Source organism: Triticum urartu, chromosome 6A, assembly GCF_056163025.1.
Source record: "Triticum urartu cultivar PI428250 chromosome 6A, HENAU_Tu73, whole genome shotgun sequence".
NCBI classification, from domain to species: domain Eukaryota; kingdom Viridiplantae; phylum Streptophyta; class Magnoliopsida; order Poales; family Poaceae; genus Triticum; species Triticum urartu.
Window position 1 is genome coordinate 516,900,669 of NC_141878.1, and position 21,791 is coordinate 516,922,459.

General features: G+C 43.4%; 1 protein-coding gene across 1 annotated transcript; it reads right to left on the reverse strand.

Moving 5' to 3' along the window:
- Positions 1–15,508: 15,508 nt before the first annotated feature.
- On the reverse strand, positions 15,509–17,385 carry LOC125514561 (ethylene-responsive transcription factor RAP2-4-like). Its single transcript, XM_048679899.2, has one exon. The coding sequence runs from the start codon at positions 16,806–16,808 to the stop codon at positions 15,819–15,821; it is 990 nt and encodes a 329-aa protein (XP_048535856.1). The 5' UTR covers positions 16,809–17,385; the 3' UTR covers positions 15,509–15,818.
- Positions 17,386–21,791: the final 4,406 nt, after the last annotated feature.

The window sequence follows — 21,791 nt, forward strand, 5'->3', positions numbered from 1 at the left end:
TAACAAAGAGTCTCTTGTGTCCCCAACACACCCAATACAATGGTAAATTGTATAGGTGCACTAGTTCGGCGAAGAGATGGTGATACAAGTGCAATATGGATGGTAGATAAAGGTATTTGTAATCTGAAAATATAAAAACAGCAAGGTAACTAATGATAAAAGTGAGCGTAAACGGTATTGCAATGATAGGAAACAAGGCCTAGGGTTCATACTTTCACTAGTGCAAGTTCTCTCAACAATAATAACATAGATAGATCATATAATGAGCCCTCAACATGCAACAAAGAGTCACTCCAAAGCCACTAATAGCGGAGAACAAACATAGAGATTATGGTAGGGTACGAAACCACCTCAAAGTTATTCTTTCAAATCAATCTGTTGGGCTATTCCTATAAGTGTCACAAACAACCCTGAAGTTTTTACTAGAATAACACCTTAAGACACAAATCAACCAAAACCCTAATGTCACCTAGATACTCCATTGTCACCTCAAGTATCCGTGGGCATGATTATACGATATGCATCACACAATCTCAGATTTATCCAACCAACATAAAAGTACTTCAAATAGTGCCCCAAAGTTTCTACCGGAGAATCAAGAATGTGTGCCAACCCCTATGCATAGGTTCATGGGCGGAACCCGCAAGTTGGTCACCAAAACATACATCAAGTGGCACGTGATATCCCATTGTCACCACAGATAAGCACGGCAAGACATACATCAAGTGTTCATAAAAGACTCAATCCAATAAGATAACTTAAAAGGGGAAACTCAATTCATCACAAGAGAGTAGAGGGGGAGAAGAAACATAAGATCCAACTACAATAGCAAAGCTCGGGATACATCAAGATCGTGTCATAGATGGAACATGAGAGAGAACACGAGAGAGAGAGAGAGAGAGATCAAACACATAGCTACTGGTACATACCCTCATCCCCGAGGGTGAACTACTTCCTCCTCGTCATGGATAGCGCCGTGATGATGAAGATGGCCACCGGAGATGGATCCCCCCTCCGGCAGGGTACCGGAAAGGGGTCCCGATTGGTTTTTCGTGGCTCTGGAGGCTTGTGGCGGCGGAACTCCCGATCTATATTCTGTTCTGGAAGTTTTAGGGTACGACGGTATATATGGGTGAAAGGAGTACGTCGGTGGAGCTACGAGGGCCCCACGAGGCAGGGGGCGCGCCCAGGGGGGAGGGCGCGCCCCCCACCCTCGTGAGCACCTCCCGTATCTTCTGACATGGGGTCCAAGTCCATCAGGTGGGTTTCCTTCCAAAAATAATTTCTCCAGTTGATTTCGTTCCGTTTTGACTCCGTCTGATATTCCTTTTCCTCGAAACACTGAAATAGGCATAAAACAGCAAATCTGGGCTGGGCCTCCGGTTAATAGGTTAGTCCAAAAAATAATATAAAAGTGGAAAATAAAGCCCAATATTGCCTAAAACAGTAGATAATATAGCATGGAGCAATCAAAAATTATAGATACGTTGGAGACGTATCAAGCATCCCCAAGCTTAATTCCTGCTCGTCCTCGAGTAGGTAAATGATAAAAAGATAATTTTGATGTGGAATGCTAGTTGGCATAATTTCATTGCAATTCTTCTTACTTGTGATATGAATATTCAGATCCGAAAGATTCAAGACAAAAGTTCATATTGACATAAAAATAATAATACTTCAAGCATACTAACAAAGCAATCATGTCTTCTCAAAATAACATGGCCAAAGGAAGTTATCCCTACAAAATCATATAGTTTGGCTATGCTCCATCTTCCCCACACACAATATTTAAATCATGCACAACCCTGATGACAAGCCAAGCAATTGTTTCATACTTTAACATTTTCAAAACTTTTTCAATCTTCACGCAATACATGAGCGTGAGCCATGGATATAACACTATATGTGGAATAGAATGGTGGTTGTGGAGAAGACAAAAAGAGGGAAGATAGTCTCACATCAACTAGGCGTATCAACGGGCTATGAAGATGCCCATCAATAGATATCAATGTGAGTGAGTAGGGATTGCCATGCAACGGATGCACTAGAGCTATAAGTATGTGAAAGCTCAACAAAAGAAACTAAGTGGGTGTATATCCAACTCGCTTGCTCAAGAAGACCTAGGTCATTTTGAGGAAGCCCATCATTGGAATATACAAGCCAAGTTCTATAATAAAAAAAATTCCCACTAGTATATGAAAGTGACAAAATGAGAGACTCTCTATCATGAAGATCATGGTGCTACTTTGAAGCACAAGTGTGGTAAAAGGATAGTAGCATTGTCCCTTCTCTCTTTTTCTCTCATTTTTTTATTTTTTTATTTTTTTGTTTGGGCCTTTTCTCTCTTTTTTATGGCCTTTTTTTTCTTTTTTATTTTTCGTCCGGAGTCTCATCCCGACTTGTGGGGGAATCATAGTCTCCATCATCCTTTCCTCACTTGGGACAATGCTCTAATAATGATGATCATCACACTTTTATTTTTCTTACAATTCAACAATTACAACTCGATACTTAGAACAAAATATGACTCTATATGAATGCCTCCGGCGGTGTACCGGGATACGCAATGACTCATGAGTGACATGTATGAAAGAATTATGAACGGTGGTTTTGCCACAAATACGATGTCAACTACATGATCATGTTAGCAATATGACAATGATGGAGCGTGTCATAATAAACGGAACGGTGGAAAGTTGCATGGCAATATATCTCGGAATGGCTATAGAAATGCCATAATAGGTAGGTATGGTGGCTGTTTTGAGGAAGGTATATGGTGGGTGTATGATACCGGCAAAAGATGCGCGGTATTAGAGAGGCTGGCAATAGTGGAAGGATGGGAAAAAGTGCGTATAATTCATGGACTCAACATTAGTCATAAAGAACTCATATACTTATTGCAAAAATCTACAAGTTATCAAAGCAAAGTATTATGCGCATGCTCCTAGGGGGATAGATTGGTAGGAAAAGACCATCGCTCGTCCCCGACCGCCACTCATAAGGAAGACAATCAATAAATAAATCATGCTCCGAGTTCATCACATAACGGTTCACCATACGTGCATGCTACGGGAATCACAAACTTCAACACAAGTATTCTTTAAATTCACAACTACTCAACTAGCATGACTCTAATATTATCACCTCCATATCTCAAAACAATTATCAAGCATCAAACTTATCTTAGTATTCAACGCACTCAAAAGAAAGTTTCACATATCTTGAATACCAAGTATATTAACATTAAGCGAATTACCATGCTACTAATGAATCTCAAAATAATCTATGTGAAACATGAGAGTTCATCTATTTCTTAAAAATAAAACTACCACCATGCTCTAAAAGGTATAAGTGAAGCACTAGAGCAAACAACAAACTACTCCAAAAGATATAAGTGAAGATCAATGAGTAGTTGACTAATTATGTAACTATGTGAAGACTCTCCCATTTAATAATTTCAGATCTTGGTATTGTATCCAAACAGCAAGCAAAACAAAATAAAATGACATGACGCTCCAACCAAAACACATATCATGTGGTGAATAAAAATATAGCTCCAAGTAAAGTTATCGATGAACGAAGACGGAAGAGGGGATGCCTTCCGGGGCATCCCCAAGCTTAGGCTCTTGGTTGTCCTTGAATATTACCTGGGGGTGCCTTGGGCATCCCCAAGCTTAGGCTCTTGCCACTCCCTATTCCATAGTCCATCGAATCCTTACCCAAAACTTGAAAACTTCACAACACAAAACTTAACAGAAAACCCGTAAGCTCCGTTAGTATAAGAAAATAAATCACCACTTCAAGGTACTGTAATGAACTCATTATTCATTTATATTGGTGTTAAACCTACTGTATTCCAACTTCTCTATGGTTTATAAACTATTTTACTAGCCATAGATTCATTAAAATAAGCAAACAACACACGAAAAATAGAATCTGTCAAAAACAGAACAGTCTGTAGTAATCTGGATCAAACGTATACTTCTGGAACTCATAAAATTCTCAAATAAATTGCTGGACCTTAGGAATTTATCTATTAATCATCTGAAAAAATAATTAACTAAATATCACTCTTCAAATAAAAATGGAAGCAATTCTCATGAGCGCTAAAGTTTCTGTTTTTTACAGCATGATCAACAAGACTTTCCCCAAGTCTTCCCAAAGGTTCTACTTGGCACAAACACTAATTAAAATCATAAAACCACATCTAAACAGAGGCTAGATGAATTATTTATTACTAAACAGGAACAAAAGCAAGGAATAAAAATAAAATTGGGTTGCCTCCCAGCAAGCGCTATCGTTTAACGCCCCTAGCTAGGCATGATGATTTCAATGATGCTCACATAAAAGATAAGAATTGTATCATAAAGAGAGCATCATGAAGAATATGACTAGCACATTTAAGTCTAACCCACTTCCTATGCATAGGTATTTTGTGAGAAAACAACTTGTGGGGACAAGAATCAACTTGCATAGGAAGGTAAAACAAGCATAACTTCAAAATTTTAAGCACATAGAGAGGAAACTTGATATTATTGCAATTCCTACAAGCATATGTTCCTCCCTCATAATAATTTTCAGTAGCATCATGAATGAATTCAACAATATAACCAGCACCTAAAGCATTCTTTTCATGATCTACAAGCATAGAAAATTTATTACTCTCCACATAGGCAAAATTCTTCTCATGAATAATAGTGGGAGCAAACTCAACAAAATAGCTATCATGTGATTGAAAATTAAGATCAAGATGACAAGTTTCATGGTTATCATTATTCTTTAAAGCATACGTTTCATCACAATAATCATCATAGATAGGAGGCATGCTTTCATCATAATAAATTTGCTCATCAAAGCTTGGGGGACAAAAAATATCATCTTTATCAAACATAGCTTCCCCAAGCTTGTGGCTTTGCATATCATTAGCATCATGGATATTCAAAGAATTCGTACTAACAACATTGCAATCATGCTCATCATTCACATATTTTATACCAAGAATTCTATGTAATTCTTCTTCTAGGACTTTGGCACAATTTTCTTTTCCATCATACTCACGTAAGATATTAAAAAGGTGAAGTGTATGAGACAAACTCAATTCCATTTTTTTGTAATTTTCTTTTATAAACTAAACTAGTGATAAAACAAGAAACTAAAAGACTCGATTGCAAGATCTAAAGATATACCTTCAAGCACTCACCTCCCCGGCAACGGCGCCAGAAAAGAGCTTAGTTGACGGGGTGTGAGTGCCGCTTTCCTAGCCTCCCCGGCAACGGCGTCAGAAAAGAGCTTGATTTCTACTACACAACCTTCTTCTTGTAGACGTTGTTGGGCCTCCAAGTGCAGAGGTTTGTAGGACAGTAGCAAATTTCCCTCAAGTGGATGACCTAAGATTTATCAATCAGTAGGAGGCGTAGGATGAAGATGGTCTCTCTCAAGCAACCCTGCAACCAAATAACAAAGAGTCTCTTGTGTCCCCAACACACCCAATACAATGATAAATTGTATATGTGCACTAGTTCGGCGAAGAGATGGTGATACAAGTGCAATATGGATGGTAGATAAAGGTATTTGTAATCTGAAAATATAAAAACAGCAAGGTAACTAATGATAAAAGTGAGCGTAAACGGTATTGCAATGATAGGAAACAAGGCCTAGGGTTCATACTTTCACTAGTGCAAGTTCTCTCAACAATAATAACATAGATAGATCATATAACGAGCCCTCAACATGCAACAAAGAGTCACTTTGAAGCCACTAATAGCGGAGAACAAACGTAGAGATTATGGTAGGGTACGAAACCACCTCAAAGTTATTCTTTCAAATCAATCCGTTGGGCTATTCCTATAAGTGTCACAAACAACCCTGGAGTTTTTACTAGAATAACACCTTAAGACACAAATCAACCAAAACCCTAATGTCACCTAGATACTCCATTGTCACCTCAAGTATCCGTGGGCATGATTATACGATATGCATCACACAATCTCAGATTTATCCAACCAACATAAAAGTACTTCAAATAGTGCCCCGAAGTTTCTACCGGAGAATCAAGAACGTGTGCCAACCCCTATGCATAGGTTCATGGGCGGAACCCGCAAGTTGGTCACCAAAATATACATCAAGTGGCACGTGATATCCCATTGTCACCACAGATAAGCACGGCAAGACATACATCAAGTGTTCATAAAAGACTCAATCCGATAAGATAACTTCAAAGGGGAAACTCAATTCATCACAAGAGAGTAGAGGGGGAGAAGAAACATAAGATCCAACTACAATAGCAAAGGTCAGGATACATCAAGATCGTGCCATAGATGGAACACGAGAGAGAACACGAGAGAGAGATCAAACACATAGCTACTGGTACATACCCTCATCCCCGAGGGTGAACTACTCCCTCCTCGTCATGGATAGCGCCGGGATGATGAAGATGGCCACCGGAGATGGATCCCCCCTCCGGCAGGGTACCGGAAAGGGGTCCCGATTGGTTTTTTGTGGCTCTGGAGGCTTGCGGCGGCAGAACTCCCGATCTATGTTCTGTTCTGGAAGTTTTAGGGTACGACGGTATATATGGGTGAAAGGAGTACGTCGGTGGAGCTACGGGGGCCCCACGAGGCAGGGGGCGCGCCCATGGGGGAGGGCGTGCCCCCCACCCTCGTGAGCACCTCCCGTATCTTCTGACATGGGGTCCAAGTCCATCAGGTGGGTTTCCTTCCAAAAATAACTTCTCTAGTTGATTTCGTTCCGTTTTGACTCCGTCTGATATTCCTTTTCCTCGAAACACTGAAATAGGCATAAAACAGCAAATCTGGGCTGGGCCTCCGGTTAATAGGTTAGTCCAAAAAATAATATAAAAGTGGAAAATAAAGCCCAATATTGCCTAAAACAGTAGATAATATAGCATGGAGTAATCAAAAATTATAGATATGTTGGAGACGTATCACATGGGCACCGTCATGATGCTTCTATTCTGCGGCTATTCTCTGGGGGCATGGTATATAGACAAGCTGATTATAGAGAAGGGATACACGGGTGCCCAGGTCATGAATGTCATCTTTGCGGTGATTACCCACTCTATAAGTTAGTGACCTCCATGCCTGTCGGTAGTGTTATATTTTTTAAAGAGAAGGGATACACCGGAGACAAGCTGATTATGGAGAATGTGATTTAAAAGAACCATGCCAGAGGTTTTCTAGGGGCTGCTATTTTTTGTTGCTATCGGTAGTGTTATATTTTTAACCACTGTCGTTTGTCCGCGCTGTTAGAACGTTGCAGTATGATTAGTGCATACAATAATGCTCAAGAGGGAGCACCCTCATCATGTCCAATAGCTACATTTACTTGTAGCCAAATCACTTTTGTTGTATATAATCAAGGATCAACCTAGACCTAAGGATGTGTGTAAGCTAGATAAGTGCGCACATCAACGCCCAGGAGGCGTGCCAATGGCACGCCCCAGCCACTAATCATCAAAAAGTCAATAAATTGGCAACTCCACAGGTCTGCACTTGCTTCTTCTTTTACATTAATCCAAAATTTAGGGGGCCCATTTTGTTATAAGTGTTATTGAGAAAATATGTCTAATAATTAATAATATTGTCTGTTGCATAGTATTTTTCATGAGTAGTCTCCCCCTTCCGCTCTTATCTTTTCTGTTAAGAAATTTCAATAAATATTTTTGCATGATTTTCTGATGTTTAAATTATTTGATATAGGAACTTTGTATAACCGAAGTTAAAATAGAATCATTGTTTAGCAAATCTGTCGGCTCCCACATATGGTAACGATAAAAGATTAGGAGTCATTTGATTTTGTAAAAACATTGAACTTTATATGCTGTGATTAAGATCTCATATGTTCTTCTTTTTAGGATGTCATGTGTTCTTTTCTAATTGTCCTGCAATACTTTTGTGGTCAATATCACATTTTTAATATATGGGTATGATATATATTGGTACTACTATCAGATGGATTTCAGATAGATAGCTTCAGGATCTCCTTTCTTGCGATCTCATACCAACTCACTGGAACTCCATGTTGTCCCCATGGTTCTGAAATTTATTTGTAGACATGTAATTCAGAGAAAGAGGGAGGAAAGAACTCCTCGGTTGTAGTTCAGATCATCGGCCTGCTATGATTCTCTTTCATGATTCAAAATTTTAGTCGAAGAGTCTTGGCTTTTTATTGGGTCTTTGGAGTTATGCCGAGTGGTTATCATTCATCATCATCATGAGATGATTTCATTTTGTGGATGCTTGAGTTCAGAAAATTTAGGCTCTGTAGTCCATCATCTCTATAGTTGCAAGTCTTTGTAGGATGTAAGACTGCTACTCTGTGTTCATATAAGCCTACCTATTAATAATATCTCTGATTTATTTTATGAATGTACATTGCAAGTAATGCATTTCTGTTGGTCCTGTAACTACTATCTACACTGCTCAGCTTGAACTGTAATCAAAGTCCACATGAGTTGATCAGCAGTTCCATGTACATGTTCTACCCATAGCGCCAAGAAGTGAATGAAAAGTGCGGCCACCTACCTGGCACCACACATGCACGCCTTAAGCGGCGCCACCCGGTGGCGCCACAACCACTAGTATTTATACGTTGTAGCAAATATATGTAGGTCATGCTACATGGGTCATGTTACACATTTTTGTAGCATGACCTACATATATTTGTATGTTGTAGCCAATGTGACCTACCTATATTTGTATGTTGTAGTCAATATATGTAGGTCATGTTACACATTTTTGTTAAAAATGGCACCCCTTTTCACTCCAGTCTAATATATTTCTATTTTCATACAACATTTTGTCACATGCTTCATATATTTTATTGTTTTCAAAATATATCCCGAGAGCATTCTTAAATTTGTTAGTGAGTTTCTGACGATTTTATTCAGTTTTACTTTTCGTTTTCTTTCTTCCTTTCTTTTCTTTTTTCTTGTTTTCTCTTCTCATCTCCTTTTCTATTTTTCTTGTCCCTTTTTCCTTTCTTTTTTCTCAAAATGCGTGAACTTTTTCTACCGATGTCCACGAAGTTTTTCAAACTACGGTGACCTTTTTGTCGAATTCACGAACTTAATTTTCAAAATTGATAAACTTTTTTCAAACTCATGAATTATTTGCTGAAAGTTGATGAACTTTTTCACTTTTGTGATTTTTTTTGCCAAAATTGATGAACTTGTTTTCAAATCAATCGAACTTTTTCACGGTTTGTGAACATTTTTTAAAACTGATGAACTTCTTTTGATAATTTATTAAAAAAAGATGAACTTTTTACCAAAATTGATTAACCTTTTTTCAAAATCGATGAAGACTTTCCTAGTTTGTGAACTTTCCTCCAAAATTGATGAACTTATTCAGTTTTGTGGACTTTTCTTAAAAATTGATGATTTTTTTATAAATTTAGGGTTCCTTTTTTAATTAATTTATACATGGCATATGTTAACATTTTACTAAAAGAAAGGTTAACTGGTAGTGTTTTCTGGTAGTTGACAGTAGAGTGAGTTTGGTCCAGTGGTTGTTGCGTTAGGCTGCCGACAAATCCCAATTTGGGACTGCTTTGCTCCTTAAAATTCAGCTACGTTTCAGAAAACACAAGCCAAACGGGGTAGCTTCACGATATGCCGCTCCGCAAAAAAACTAGAATCTGGGGTACAACTCTTAGACTGGTCATAGTGGGGAGTAACTTAGACTAGTGTCATATGCATGACACTAGTCTAAGTTACTACCCCCATAGTGCAAAGTATCTTAGTAGTAGTGTCATAGTTTGTTTCATTTATTGCCTTATAGACTCATTTTACCTCAGGAAGCGCTATGTTACAGTAACATATTATGTTACTCCAAGCACCTCTCTCCTTATTAAATACTTGCCACATAAGCAAAATTATCTTGGGATGTGTTAAGTTACTACCTAAGTTACCCTCATTATGGTTAGCCTTAGTTTTTTATGAAGCTCTTCAGGAGGTGCTCCAAAAAACTCTAAAAGCTGGAGTTAGGTGGAAATTACCCACCACTGCCACCAATAAGTGGATACCCCTTTGTTTCTTCCCCCTCAACCAATCAAATAGATCCTTTCCACCAAATTTCTCATTCTTGAAGCTGGAACTAGATGCCAGCCAAACATTCTCTTTGATAGTACTACAACTTCTAGATGGAACTGCTCCAAAATGAATTTAGTGGAGCGAAACCGATTTTTGTGAAGCGGAGCAGTCCCAAACAAACCCTAATTTCTACATTTTTCTTCATGTTTTCTTTTTGAAGCAGGTTACTGTGCCGGCCCATTGCACGTCACGTGCGAGCGTTAATAGTGCCAACCAGCACTTTGAGCGTTGATTAGGAGCTCTCCATGTGCTCCTGCAATGGGTATTTCCTATTGGATGATATGTCAAATTGTTGCCATTTCGCACATAGCTAGCCTAGCTATTCCTTGTATGCTCCGGGCCATTGAGTTAACAGGGATCTCGGTTTTGGAAACCTCCGAGAAGGTTCGTACCGGCCCAGCTCCGTTTTTTGCTTTGTTATCTTAGTTTTCTGTGTCTTACTTAAATTTCTCTTTTCTTTTCCAAATAGCTTTCCATTCTCAAAATAATTCTCAGAATTTTCAAAAAATGTTTGGTAATTTCAAATATAATTTTGTTTTAATTTTTTTATTTTGTTAAGAAACTTCAACAAATGTTCACATTTTCAGAATGTTTTAACGAATTCAAAAAATGTACCGGAATTTACAAAAGTTGTTCACAATTTTAGAGCTTATCCAGAATTTCAAAAAGGTTACTGTTATCAAAATTTGTTCACAAATTCAAAAAATATTAGCATTAATATAAAATGTTCAGTAATATTCAAAAAAACAAGGAATTTTCCGAAAATATTTTGAATTAAAAATAACTTCGGCAAAATATATATATGTACTTTCAGACAAATTATAAATAAAAAATTCAACTAGTCACTACAGTGTGCCCTAGATGGGTGGGCCTAGTCCTGGCCTCCCTTTTGTGAGGGTCCCTAACTGACGCAAAACGCGGTATATAGAATCTCGCCCAGCAATGTGGGGGAAATTCTGTTTGGCGGGTCGCCGGTTAGGTACCTCGCGGTACCCATCTGATGAGCTGATTTTTTTATGGGCAGGCCCATTTTCAGGTTTAAGGTTATAGAACCTTCTCAAACGGTTTTCTTTAGTTTTTCTTATGTTTTTTTTACTTTTACTTTTTCTGTCTTCTTTTTGGGTTTTCTTTTCTTTATGTTTTTCCTTTTCATTTTTGTTCTCATCTTTTTAATTTGGAAAATATTTTTAATTCATGACCATTTTTTAAATCATGAACATATTGAATGCATGGACATTTTTCTGAACTCGTGAACATTTTTTTTACAAATTCGTAAACATTCTCGTAACTCATGAACATTTTTTGAAATCGTGAATATTTTTCTACGTTCACAAATAGTTTTTCGGAATCGTGATTTTTTAAAATCTACTCATGAACATGTTGTACAAATTCGTGAACATTTTCTTAAATCATGAACATTTTTTTAATTCGTGAACAATTTTTTGAAATCATGAACATTTTTAAAATTCATGACATTTTCTTCAAATTCGATAACATTCTCTTAAATCCAGAACTTTTTTCTAATACACGGCCATTTTTAGAAATCATGAATATTTTTTAAATTCATTAACATTTTTTTACAAATTCATGAATATTCTCTTAAACCTTGAACACTTTTTGAATTCCCGAACAAAATTTTGAAATCATGAACATTTAGTGAATTCATGAACATTTATTTTTAAAATTTCACAAATTTTTAAAAAGTAGAACTTTTTATATCCCAAATTATTCAAAGGGGGGAAACAGGGGGTATCCGGGTCCGCACATGGGCCGGCCCAGAAAGGCGCACAGTGGAGCGGGCCATGCGCGCATGGCTGCTTTCTGGCATGCAGGTCGCCGAATAGGAGGTCCCACCAATGAGCTAAATTTTGAGCCTTTTCTTTTTGCATACTGGATATATCAGCATGATCTTGGACGGGTTTTTCTTCATTCTCTCAGTTCGTGGGGACAGAGCCCAAAGTGTACCATGTATATGGGGAGCATTCACTCTCTTTTTTGTGATGTCATGGGCAATATTCTTGCTTTGTGCATAGTCTTGTACTACCTTTTTAGCGAGTATATGTGTATATATGTAACTTTATATAGAAATCATAATCTTACGTATGACTTGTACAAAACAATTAAGTACAGTGGGAGAGATGACCACCATCGAGAGCTGATCATGAGAATAACCGCTGCAGATTGTATTAGTGAATAAGATGTTTGTAGATTTTTTTATGTATGAAATGCAAAATCAACTTTATACACCTGACAAAGACACGGAACAACAAGTGATTAATGTAATCCGCAGCAAATGAACAAACATGAACTTTTTTACTTCTAGGTGAGTAAGGAGAAGGAGCCGTCGAACACCCATGTAGCAGTTTAGCACTAACCGAAAGAATCAAAATCACACGCAGTGTAGGTTGAACCTCGAGATAAAAGAATATCTTGAGGCAGTGTTAACCTCTCCTTTCTTTTTCCATTTCTCGTTATGTTTTTCTTTTTTTATGTTTTTCTTTTGTTGAAACAGAGGCAAAAGATTTGACTCATCCATGAAGTAAGAAGATAATAGAGTATGGTTTACAATGGCTCGAAAGCCCGAATAACACAAAAAGGTCACTCTCCTGATAAAATTAAGCCCAACTTCTTTGCACCCACGGTAACCTAGATTTTGGCCTCACTTTTGATGCAATTGAAGAGGATTGTTGGTGGAGTGCACTTGTTCCGGAAGATACAGGGGTTTTTTCCATTCCAAATGGTCCAACTAATAAGCATGATGAGGGAGGCCACGACTTCTCTAATCGGGATGCTCTTGCCAGATAGGCTTACCCATCGCTCCCTGAGAGAGGGTTCCAAGTGCCAACATGATGTGTTATTGCTCTAGAGATGTAGCCACCCATTTGCGAGGTCTTATGAGTGAATGGTAAAGCAGCACTTGGTGAAGAGGTGTGTCATGGATTCTTGCACCATTTACAAAGGGGGCAAAGGGCACAGTTTGGCCGGCCCTTCTTAGTGAACCTACCAGCTGTCCAAATCCAATCTTGAGTAACCAACCAAGCGAAGAACTTGACCTTGGGGACGAGGGAGGGGGCAAGCCTTCCAGACCATATGCAATATGGACGAGTAGAAAATTCCAAGCAATTGCGCCAGATAAGCTTGTTTTTGAAGTTTTCTCAACATTTCTAGAGAATTTTATGACTTTTTTTACAGCATAGAGAATTTTAAGATTAGCGCGGGATGGATGCATTTTTGTCTGCATATACTGAATAAAGCACGGAATGGAAATTGCAAAAAATAAATAGAATTGGACTCCTTTTCATCTTAGATGAATCAAATAACTACCTATTCTGAACTAATCCCCTTTTAGTAATCCATTCTTACTCTATACTACATTTTAAAGGAATTCCCCTAAGAGGTAGAGGATGATCCATGAATTAATCTAACCATCGACTGTAAAAAAAAACAATAACGCCGAGTATAGCTGTGCTTCCTCTGCTTGAGTAGAGTTGATTTTGAGTGGCAGGGGTGGCCAGATAGGACAGGCAAATGGTGGCAACAGACCAACACCAGCCAGCCACACGTAGCACGGCAGTTAAACCTAACCGGACTTTAACACCCGGCGCCAATCATGGAGCACCAGTGACCTCCTTCCCAAGTTACCGAACCCCCACACGCCCACGAAGTGCGAAAACTAGCCTCACCTCGCCACGTACCCTAGCCTGCAGGTTCGTTCAACCGTCGCTACCAGTACCACCCCAAGATATTACTCCATTAGTCGATCGGCGATGATACTCGCCAGGCCCGAAGTAGCAGCAGCACGGCAAGCAACCAAGATGGAGCAAGCCAATGGATGAGCAATGGCCAAGTCACGCGCGCGCACCCAACCCAACCCAACTCGCCGCGAAACAAACTGGATGCTCCCTTGGCGAGCCCGGTGGGTGTCGCTCTCCGTCGCTGCTAGTTGGCGGATTCCACGGACACGCGAGAGGCAGTCGGCTAGAACCAAATCAGTCGGCCTCCGGCACCGAGCTCGCCGCCGCTTTCCGCGACTTGGACGACCACTCTAGAGTCTAGACTCTACTGTCTACTCTACTGTTCTACAGCGAGCTACGGGTTCGGGCGATCGATGTGAAAGCATCGTATGCCCCGCGACCTTGCCCGCCTTTTCCCCATCTAATCAGATCAATCCGTATCTTGCATAATTAGCTCCTCCCTCTGCTCGCAGGCACCAATAATGCCATTTCCTTTCATGCGAGGGAAACGATATGATCTCGGCTGGAAGTACTCTTTTCCTGAATGAATATGTTCCTTGCTCAAAGAAAAAGGGGAGCATAAAATGTTGGGTAGCATTTGTTCCAAGGAATGAGAACAAAGGGGATAGAGATGGGTTGGAGGAGAGGAGAGGAGATAGGCTCGTAGAGAGGGGCTGGCTGGTTGGTTGGTTAGGGGATGCCCCATTATCGATCGTGCCTGCCTGGCCCCCCGTGTTCTTCAGTCTTCTACCTTTTCACCGGCGACTTGGGTTCTGCTGATAATTTGCAACCAGTGGAGGGAGGCCGGCCGTGGGATGCGGTGGCGATGAGGGCTGGCTGGCCCGGCGTCGCCACCGGGTCGTTTTCGTCGGATAAGCTTGGAACGAATGCTCCTTGCATGGCTTCGGCCCAAATCCGGACGCCTCTTTCTTTGGCACAATTGCTGAATTCGTCGAGTGATTAAATGGTGCAAATGCGTGTGTGACGTTAAGAGTGCTTTCGTTTGCGACCTAACCCAAACAGCTCAGAAGATCGGCGGTCATGGGACTGGAAGTTGGATACAACTAACATGTAAATTAACACTGACGGACCACAGTTTTAGTTAGGCGGAGGCTAGAAAGAGGGCGGAAGTCAAAGAGCAAAACACATCCGTAGAAACTTGGTTCTTTTCATTTTGGGAGAAGAGGGAATACCAATCGACATAGGCAACCTAATAAACTTGGGTGCTGCGTGTAAATAAGTTGTTGCTGTTAAGTGTCAGTTTGCTCTTCCCTTGGCAGGCCTGGAGTGTGGCAACGTTCTTCTTTGTGATGTGTTGACTTGACTTGAGTACCATATGAACTGGAAGCTAGAACTCTGCTCCGTTCATATTCTCAGGTCCCATGAAAAGCATGATCGGCTTTTGCATACGTGCTAGTAATTTGGTTGTGAATTCGTCTCCCATGCATAGACATGTTTCCAAGAAGCGCAACCTGATGCCATCACCATACTTTTGTTTCTGAAAAGATGTCATCATGTATACTGTACTTTGGCGCAATCAGAAAAGGCACTACGAAGCATCTGCGTAGGCCACAACGCAGGGATGCACGCATGAAAAACGCTACAGCAAGAGCACACTTCACACATCGCTGGATCAGTAGCGGTGCACCAAGAGACATGCATATTATAGTTACATAAGCTAGTGCAATTCTTTCAACTGGTAAACATGATTACACCTCTCGACTGGCCGCCTAGCCGTGAAAAAACTGCCGGCAGGTCAACCAGGAGATCAATTACACCACGTAGTAGCATACTAAACACCACTGGCTAATTACTACTGGTAGTAGTTAATTACTGCTACTCGCAGCAGCCATGGCCGACGTCTAAAATGCCGTCGGGCCAGAGCAGCCGCCGATTCGATCGAAGGAGAGATTACATCATAGCTACGGAGCTTAACGAAGACTGTACTAGTAGTAGCAGCAGCTGCTTGCTGCTCACGACAGGATGGAGTCCCAGTCGATCTCCACGGACGGGTACTTGCGCAGGTGGAAGGTCTCCGACTCGTCCCACGGCGCCTCCGTGAAGTCCAGCTTCTCCATCTCCGGGACCGGCGGCGTGGACCCGGCGGACGCCGAGTCCTCGCCCTCCGTCGACGCCGAGCACTTGGGGGACTCCGGCTCCGAGTTCTTGGACGAGGGCGCGGCGAGGGACTCGCAGATGGCGGTGAGCTTGGCGTCGACGGAGGCGTGGAGCGGGCCGGCCAGGTGGGCGCCGCCGCGCCGGAGCGACGGGAAGTTGAGGCGGGCGAGGTCGCCGCGGAGGCGGAAGGCGGCCTTGTCGTAGGCGAGCGCGGCGTCCTCGGCGGTGTCGAAGGTGCCGAGCCACAGCCTGGTGCGGTTCTTGGGGAGGCGGATCTCCGCCACCCACTTGCCCCAGTGCCGCTGCCGCACGCCGCGGTACAGCTTGGACTGCGCGGGCGCCACTCCGGCCAGCGCCAGCGCGGCGGCGGACGCGCGCGGCGGCGACCCGGACTGCTTCATCGGCAGCGCGCGCGGGCCGAGGAAGGAGCCACCAGCCAGGCCCCTCTGCTGCTGCTGCTGCTGCTGCTGGACGAAGAACTGGGCCTGGATCTGCTGGATCTGGGCCGGGCCGAGCTGGGCCAGCCCCATGGATCCGTTCACGGCATACTGCGAGGAGTAGAGCGGCGGAAGCTGGGAGAAAGACGGCGAGGCGGGGGCGGTGGTGGGCAGAGGAGAGGCTGCGAACGAGGAGGCGTAGGACGACGACGATGGGGTGGCCATGTACGAATCTTGGGTCATGGAGGGAGAGGAGTAGTAGTGGTAGGGGTAGTGAGAGGAAGAGGAGGAAGCAATCGTGATAAAAGGTTCGAGTGCTTTCATGAGCTCCTGATCCGAGGCAGAGGCGGCGGAGCCGATCTGGTGCGTGCTGGTGTTGTACTTGTACATGTCTATGGCAGCGGCCATGAGGGCTTGGGCAGAGGTAGAAGAAGGTGATGTAGAGAAGGCCGAACCAAAACCGGAATGAAAAAAAAGGAGCTTTCTGGTGCAAAATCAGAAGGAAAAAAGGCCCTGTTCCTCAATAAAATTAGAGAAACGAGGGGAAGAAGAGGAAACAAATCGGACGAACTAGAAGGGTATTGCAAAAGAACCCTTTCTCGCCGTACCGGAGCAAAACAAGGCTGAAAAAAGGCAAGAATCCAGGAGAGAAAAAAGGTTCTCTGGATCTCTCTGTTCCTCCTAGGAGAGTAGTGAGGTTAGCAAGAAATCAGGAGAATCCCGAGCAAGAGGAGGGCGCTTCTTCCGATCTAATAATCCCAGAAGAAGGACCCCTTGAACGGGACCTGAATTTCTTGTGTGTTCCTGCTGGCTGCCGCTAAAAAGACCAGAGAAGTTCAGAGAACAAACCTGCCGTCGTTGCTGCTGAAGGGCTCGTCGGATCGCTCAACCTCACCGTGGAGTGGAATGGGATGTGGATGTGGCTGCGTGTTGCTCGTGGGTGGTGGGGTGGGGGTTGAGGCGTCTCTCTGAGGAAGAAGAGGCGTCGCTCCGGGGCCTTTTATAGCGCCAGGCTCCGGCCGTGCAGCCGAAGCGAAGCAACCACTCAGGCGATCCGATCAGATTAATTTCGTTAATGGTTTCTTGTTTGCTGGGAGTTGGCAGTGCGGTTTTGAAAATGAGACGTTGCTTTCGTGCATGGCGTCAGCCGACGCCGGGCAGCACGCGCGAGCCACAAGTCGCAGCCAATGAGGACCCGCCTCGTGTGCTCCGGACGCGCGGGTGATCGTCGCCGCGCTGTGGCTTTGTGCAAGTGGCGCCGCGTCATTGGGTGGTGGTGCGCTCGTTTGACCTCAGCGTGTGCTGCCCCTGCCCTTTGTGCTCTGCTCCGAGAATTCGGCTTCTGCGTTGCACCAAGAGCTGCGAGCCCCTTGCTTAAAGTAAGGACCAAGTAAATCCTTTTTCACATGCACCTATGTTTTCCTACAATGGTTTTGTAATTTGTGTCTAACTCTTGTTTATTATGTCTTTTTCGATAAGGGGAATATGTTATTATCGCGAAGATACCAATTACACCTAGCCTCTGCACCAATAAGATATACAAAGACATTAAGGATGCACACATCCAAGAAAAGAAAAAGAACAAAGACCTCGTTACAGTGATTGAAACTTGCAACGGCAGCACTCTAACCACCTTCGAAGACAACACCCGGGCCACAAAAAAGATTTTCCAAAAGCAACGCCTCCAAGAAGGAAACAATGCACAGACATTGCCATCGCCCGATCGAAGATCTTGGGTTTTCACCTGAAGAGGGTCAAGGCCATTGCCTACAACCAATAAAGGCCAGACCTTGAGCTTTTCACCCTGAAAATCAAGGCTCGGCACTCGAGGAGCACCATCAAAAATGTAGTCCACCTGTGTTGTCACCCCCTCTTGCCAAGGCCGTAGCTGCAACTCACCAAACACCTGACACACAGGTAGAACCTGTGTCCGCCAGTCTTCATCGCAATCAAAACACCTCTCCGCCATTTCAAACCTCTGATCGCAGTCACCATGACTTTCTCCACCTCTATCAATACCATAGAAATCTATATTTAGACATGTCCCATGGCATCAACAAGAACGTGAAGCTTCACGCCACGCCCTCATGAAGCCTTACAGGCCGAAGATAAGGGCGCACACGACCGAATCGAATCCGATCTAGATATCCAGTGGCGCCATGCGCCAATCAACGAAAATCTCTGAAGGGAAGGCCAGAACTCTTCGGCATCCAGACCGGGGGGGCATGAAGCAGATCAACGACTTGGCGCTTGAAAATAAGCAGGTCGAAAACACCTTTAGATGCAAGACCAGCAAACCCCCATGCCGCCTGTCAACTCCCTGCCGGAATGGCCGTCGAGAAGAAGGTAGCCCCGCGCGTCCATGTTGGCCCCGATCGGCCGAGAGGCCCAGATCAGATCGGAGCACCACGTCCGCCGGCGGCATGCCAGCACCTCCACAACGCCACTCTGCGAGAAGACCTCCCGCGCCATTAGAAATTCCGCCACCCATGTCTGTTGGAAATATGCCCTAGAGGCAATAATAAATTAGTTATTATTATTATATTTCATTGTTCATGATAATCGTTTATTATCCATGCTAGAATTGTATTGATAGGAAACTCAGATACATGTGTGGATACATAGACAACACCATGTCCCTAGTAAGCCTCTAGTTGACTAGCTCGTTGATCAATAGATGGTTACAGTTTCCTGACCATGGACATTGGATGTCGTTGATAACGGGATCACATCATTAGGAGAACGATGTGATGGACAAGACCCAATCCTAAGCCTAGCACAAGATCGTGTAGTTCGTATGCTAAAACTTTTCTAATGTCAAGTATCATTTCCTTAGACCATGAGATTGTGCAACTCCCGGATACCGTAGGAGTGCTTTGGGTGTGCCAAACGTCACAACATAACTGGGTGGCTATAAAGGTACACTACAGGTATCTTCGAAAGTGTCTGTTGGGTTGGCATGAATCGAGACTGGGATTTGTCACTCCGTGTAAACGGAGAGGTATCTCTGGGCCCACTCGGTAGGATATCATCATAATGTGCACAATGTGACCAAGGAGTTGATCACGGGATGATGTGTTACGGAACGAGTAAAGAGACTTGCCGGTAACGAGATTGAACAAGGTATCGGGATACCGACGATCGAATCTCGGGCAAGTACTATACCGCTAGACAAAGGGAATTGTATACGGGATTGATTGAATCCTTGACATCGTGGTTCATCCCATGAGATCATCGTGGAGCATGTGGGAGCCAACATGGGTATCCAGATCCCGCTGTTGGTTATTGACCGGAGAGTTGTCTCGGCCATGTCTGCATGACTCCCGAACCCGTAGGGTCTACACACTTAAGGTTCGATGACGCTAGGGTTATAGGGAAAGTATGTACGCGGTTACCAAATGTTGTTCGGAGTCCCGGATGAGATCCCGGACGTCACGAGGAGTTCCGGAATGGTTCGGAGGTAAACATTGATATATAGGAAGTATGGTTTTGGCCACCAAAAATGTTCCGGGCATCACCGGTAGTGTACCAGGACCACCGGAGGGGTCCGGGGGTCCACCAGGTGGGGCCACTAGCCCCGGAGGCCTACATGGGCCAATAGTGGGAAGGGACCAACCCCTAGGTGGGCTGGGGCGCCTCCCACCAAGGCCCAAGGCGCCTCCTAGAGGGGAAGGGGGCAAACCCTAGGGCAGATGGGCCTTAAGGCCCACCCTAGGCGCGCCTCCTCTCTCTCCCCCCTTGGCCGCAACCCTAGATGGGTTTTGGGGCTGCCACCACCCCTAGGGAGGGAACCCTAGATGGGGGCACAGCCCCTCCCCTTCCCCTATATATACTTGAGGTATTGGGGGCTGCAACATACGCGAGATCATCTCCCTCTTGGCGCAGCCCTACCTCTCTCCCTCCTCGTCTCTCGTACTGCTTGGCGAAGCCCTGCTGGAGTTCCGCGCTCCTCCTCCACCACCACACCGCCGTGCTGCTACTGGACGGAGTCTTCCCCAACCTCTCCTTCTCCCCTTGCTGGATCAAGGCGTAGGAGACGTCATCGGGCTGCACGTGTGTTGAACGCGAAGGCGCCGTTGTTCGGCGCTTAGATCGGAATCAACCGCGATCTGAATCACTGCGAGTATGACTCGTTCATCCGCGTTCTTGCAACGCTTCCACTTAGCGATCTACAAGGGTATGTAGATGCACTCTCATTCCCCTCGTTGCTAGATTACTCCATAGATTGATCTTCGTGATGCGTAGAAAATTTTAAATTTCTGCTACGATCCCCAACAGTGGTATCAGAGCCAGGTTTATGCGTAGTTTCTATGCACGAGTAGAACACAAAGCAGTTGTGGGCGTCGATATTGTCAATTTACTTGCCGTTACTAGTCTTATCTTGATTCGGCGGCATCGTGGGATGAAGCGGCCCGGACCGACCTTACACGTACGCTTACGTGAGACTGGTTCCACCGACTGACATGCACTAGTTGCATAAGGTGGCTAGCGGGTGTCTGTCTCTCCCACTTTAGTCAGATTGGATTCGATGAAAAGGGTCCTTATGAAGGGTAAATAGAAATTGGCATATCACGTTGTGGTTTTGGCGTAGGTAAGAAACGTTCTTGCTAGAAACCTATAGCAGCCACGTAAAAACTTGCAACAACAATTAGAGAATGTCTAACTTGTTTTTGCAGCATATGCCTTGTGATGTGATATGGCCAAAAGGATGTGATGAATGATATATGTGATGTATGAGATTGATCATGTTCTTGTAATAGGAATCACGACTTGCATGTCGATGAGTATGACAACCGGCAGGAGCCATAGGAGTTGTCTTAATTTATTTATGACCTGCGTGTCAACTTAAACATCATGTAATTACTTTACTTTATTGCTAAAGCGTTAGCCATAGTAGTATAAGTAATAGATGACGAGACAACTTCAAGAAGACACGATGATGGAGATCATGATGATGGAGATCATGGTGTCATGCCGGTGACAATATGATCATGGAGCCCCGAAGATGGAGATCAAAAGGAGCAAAATGATATTGGCCATATCATGTCACTATTTGATTGCATGTGATGTTTATCATGTTTTACATCTTATTTGCTTAGAACGACGGTAGCTTAAATAAGATGATCCCTCACTTAAATTTCAAGAAAAGTGTTCCCCCTAACTGTGCACCGTTGCGAAGGTTCGTTGTTTTGAAGCACCACGTGATGATCGGCTGTGATAGATTCTAACGTTCGAATACGTTGACGAGCCTAGCATGTACAGACATGGCCTCGGAACACATGCGAAACACTTAGGTTGACTTGACGAGCCTAGCATGTACAGACATGGCCTCGGAACACGGAAGACCGAAAGGTCGAACATGAGTCGTATAGAAGATACGATCAACATGAG

What these genes read in the sequence shown, in the direction of transcription:
- LOC125514561 (XM_048679899.2), bottom strand. Translation starts at nt 16,808, where the DNA reads ATGGCCGCTGCCATAGACATGTACAAGTACAACACCAGCACGCACCAG.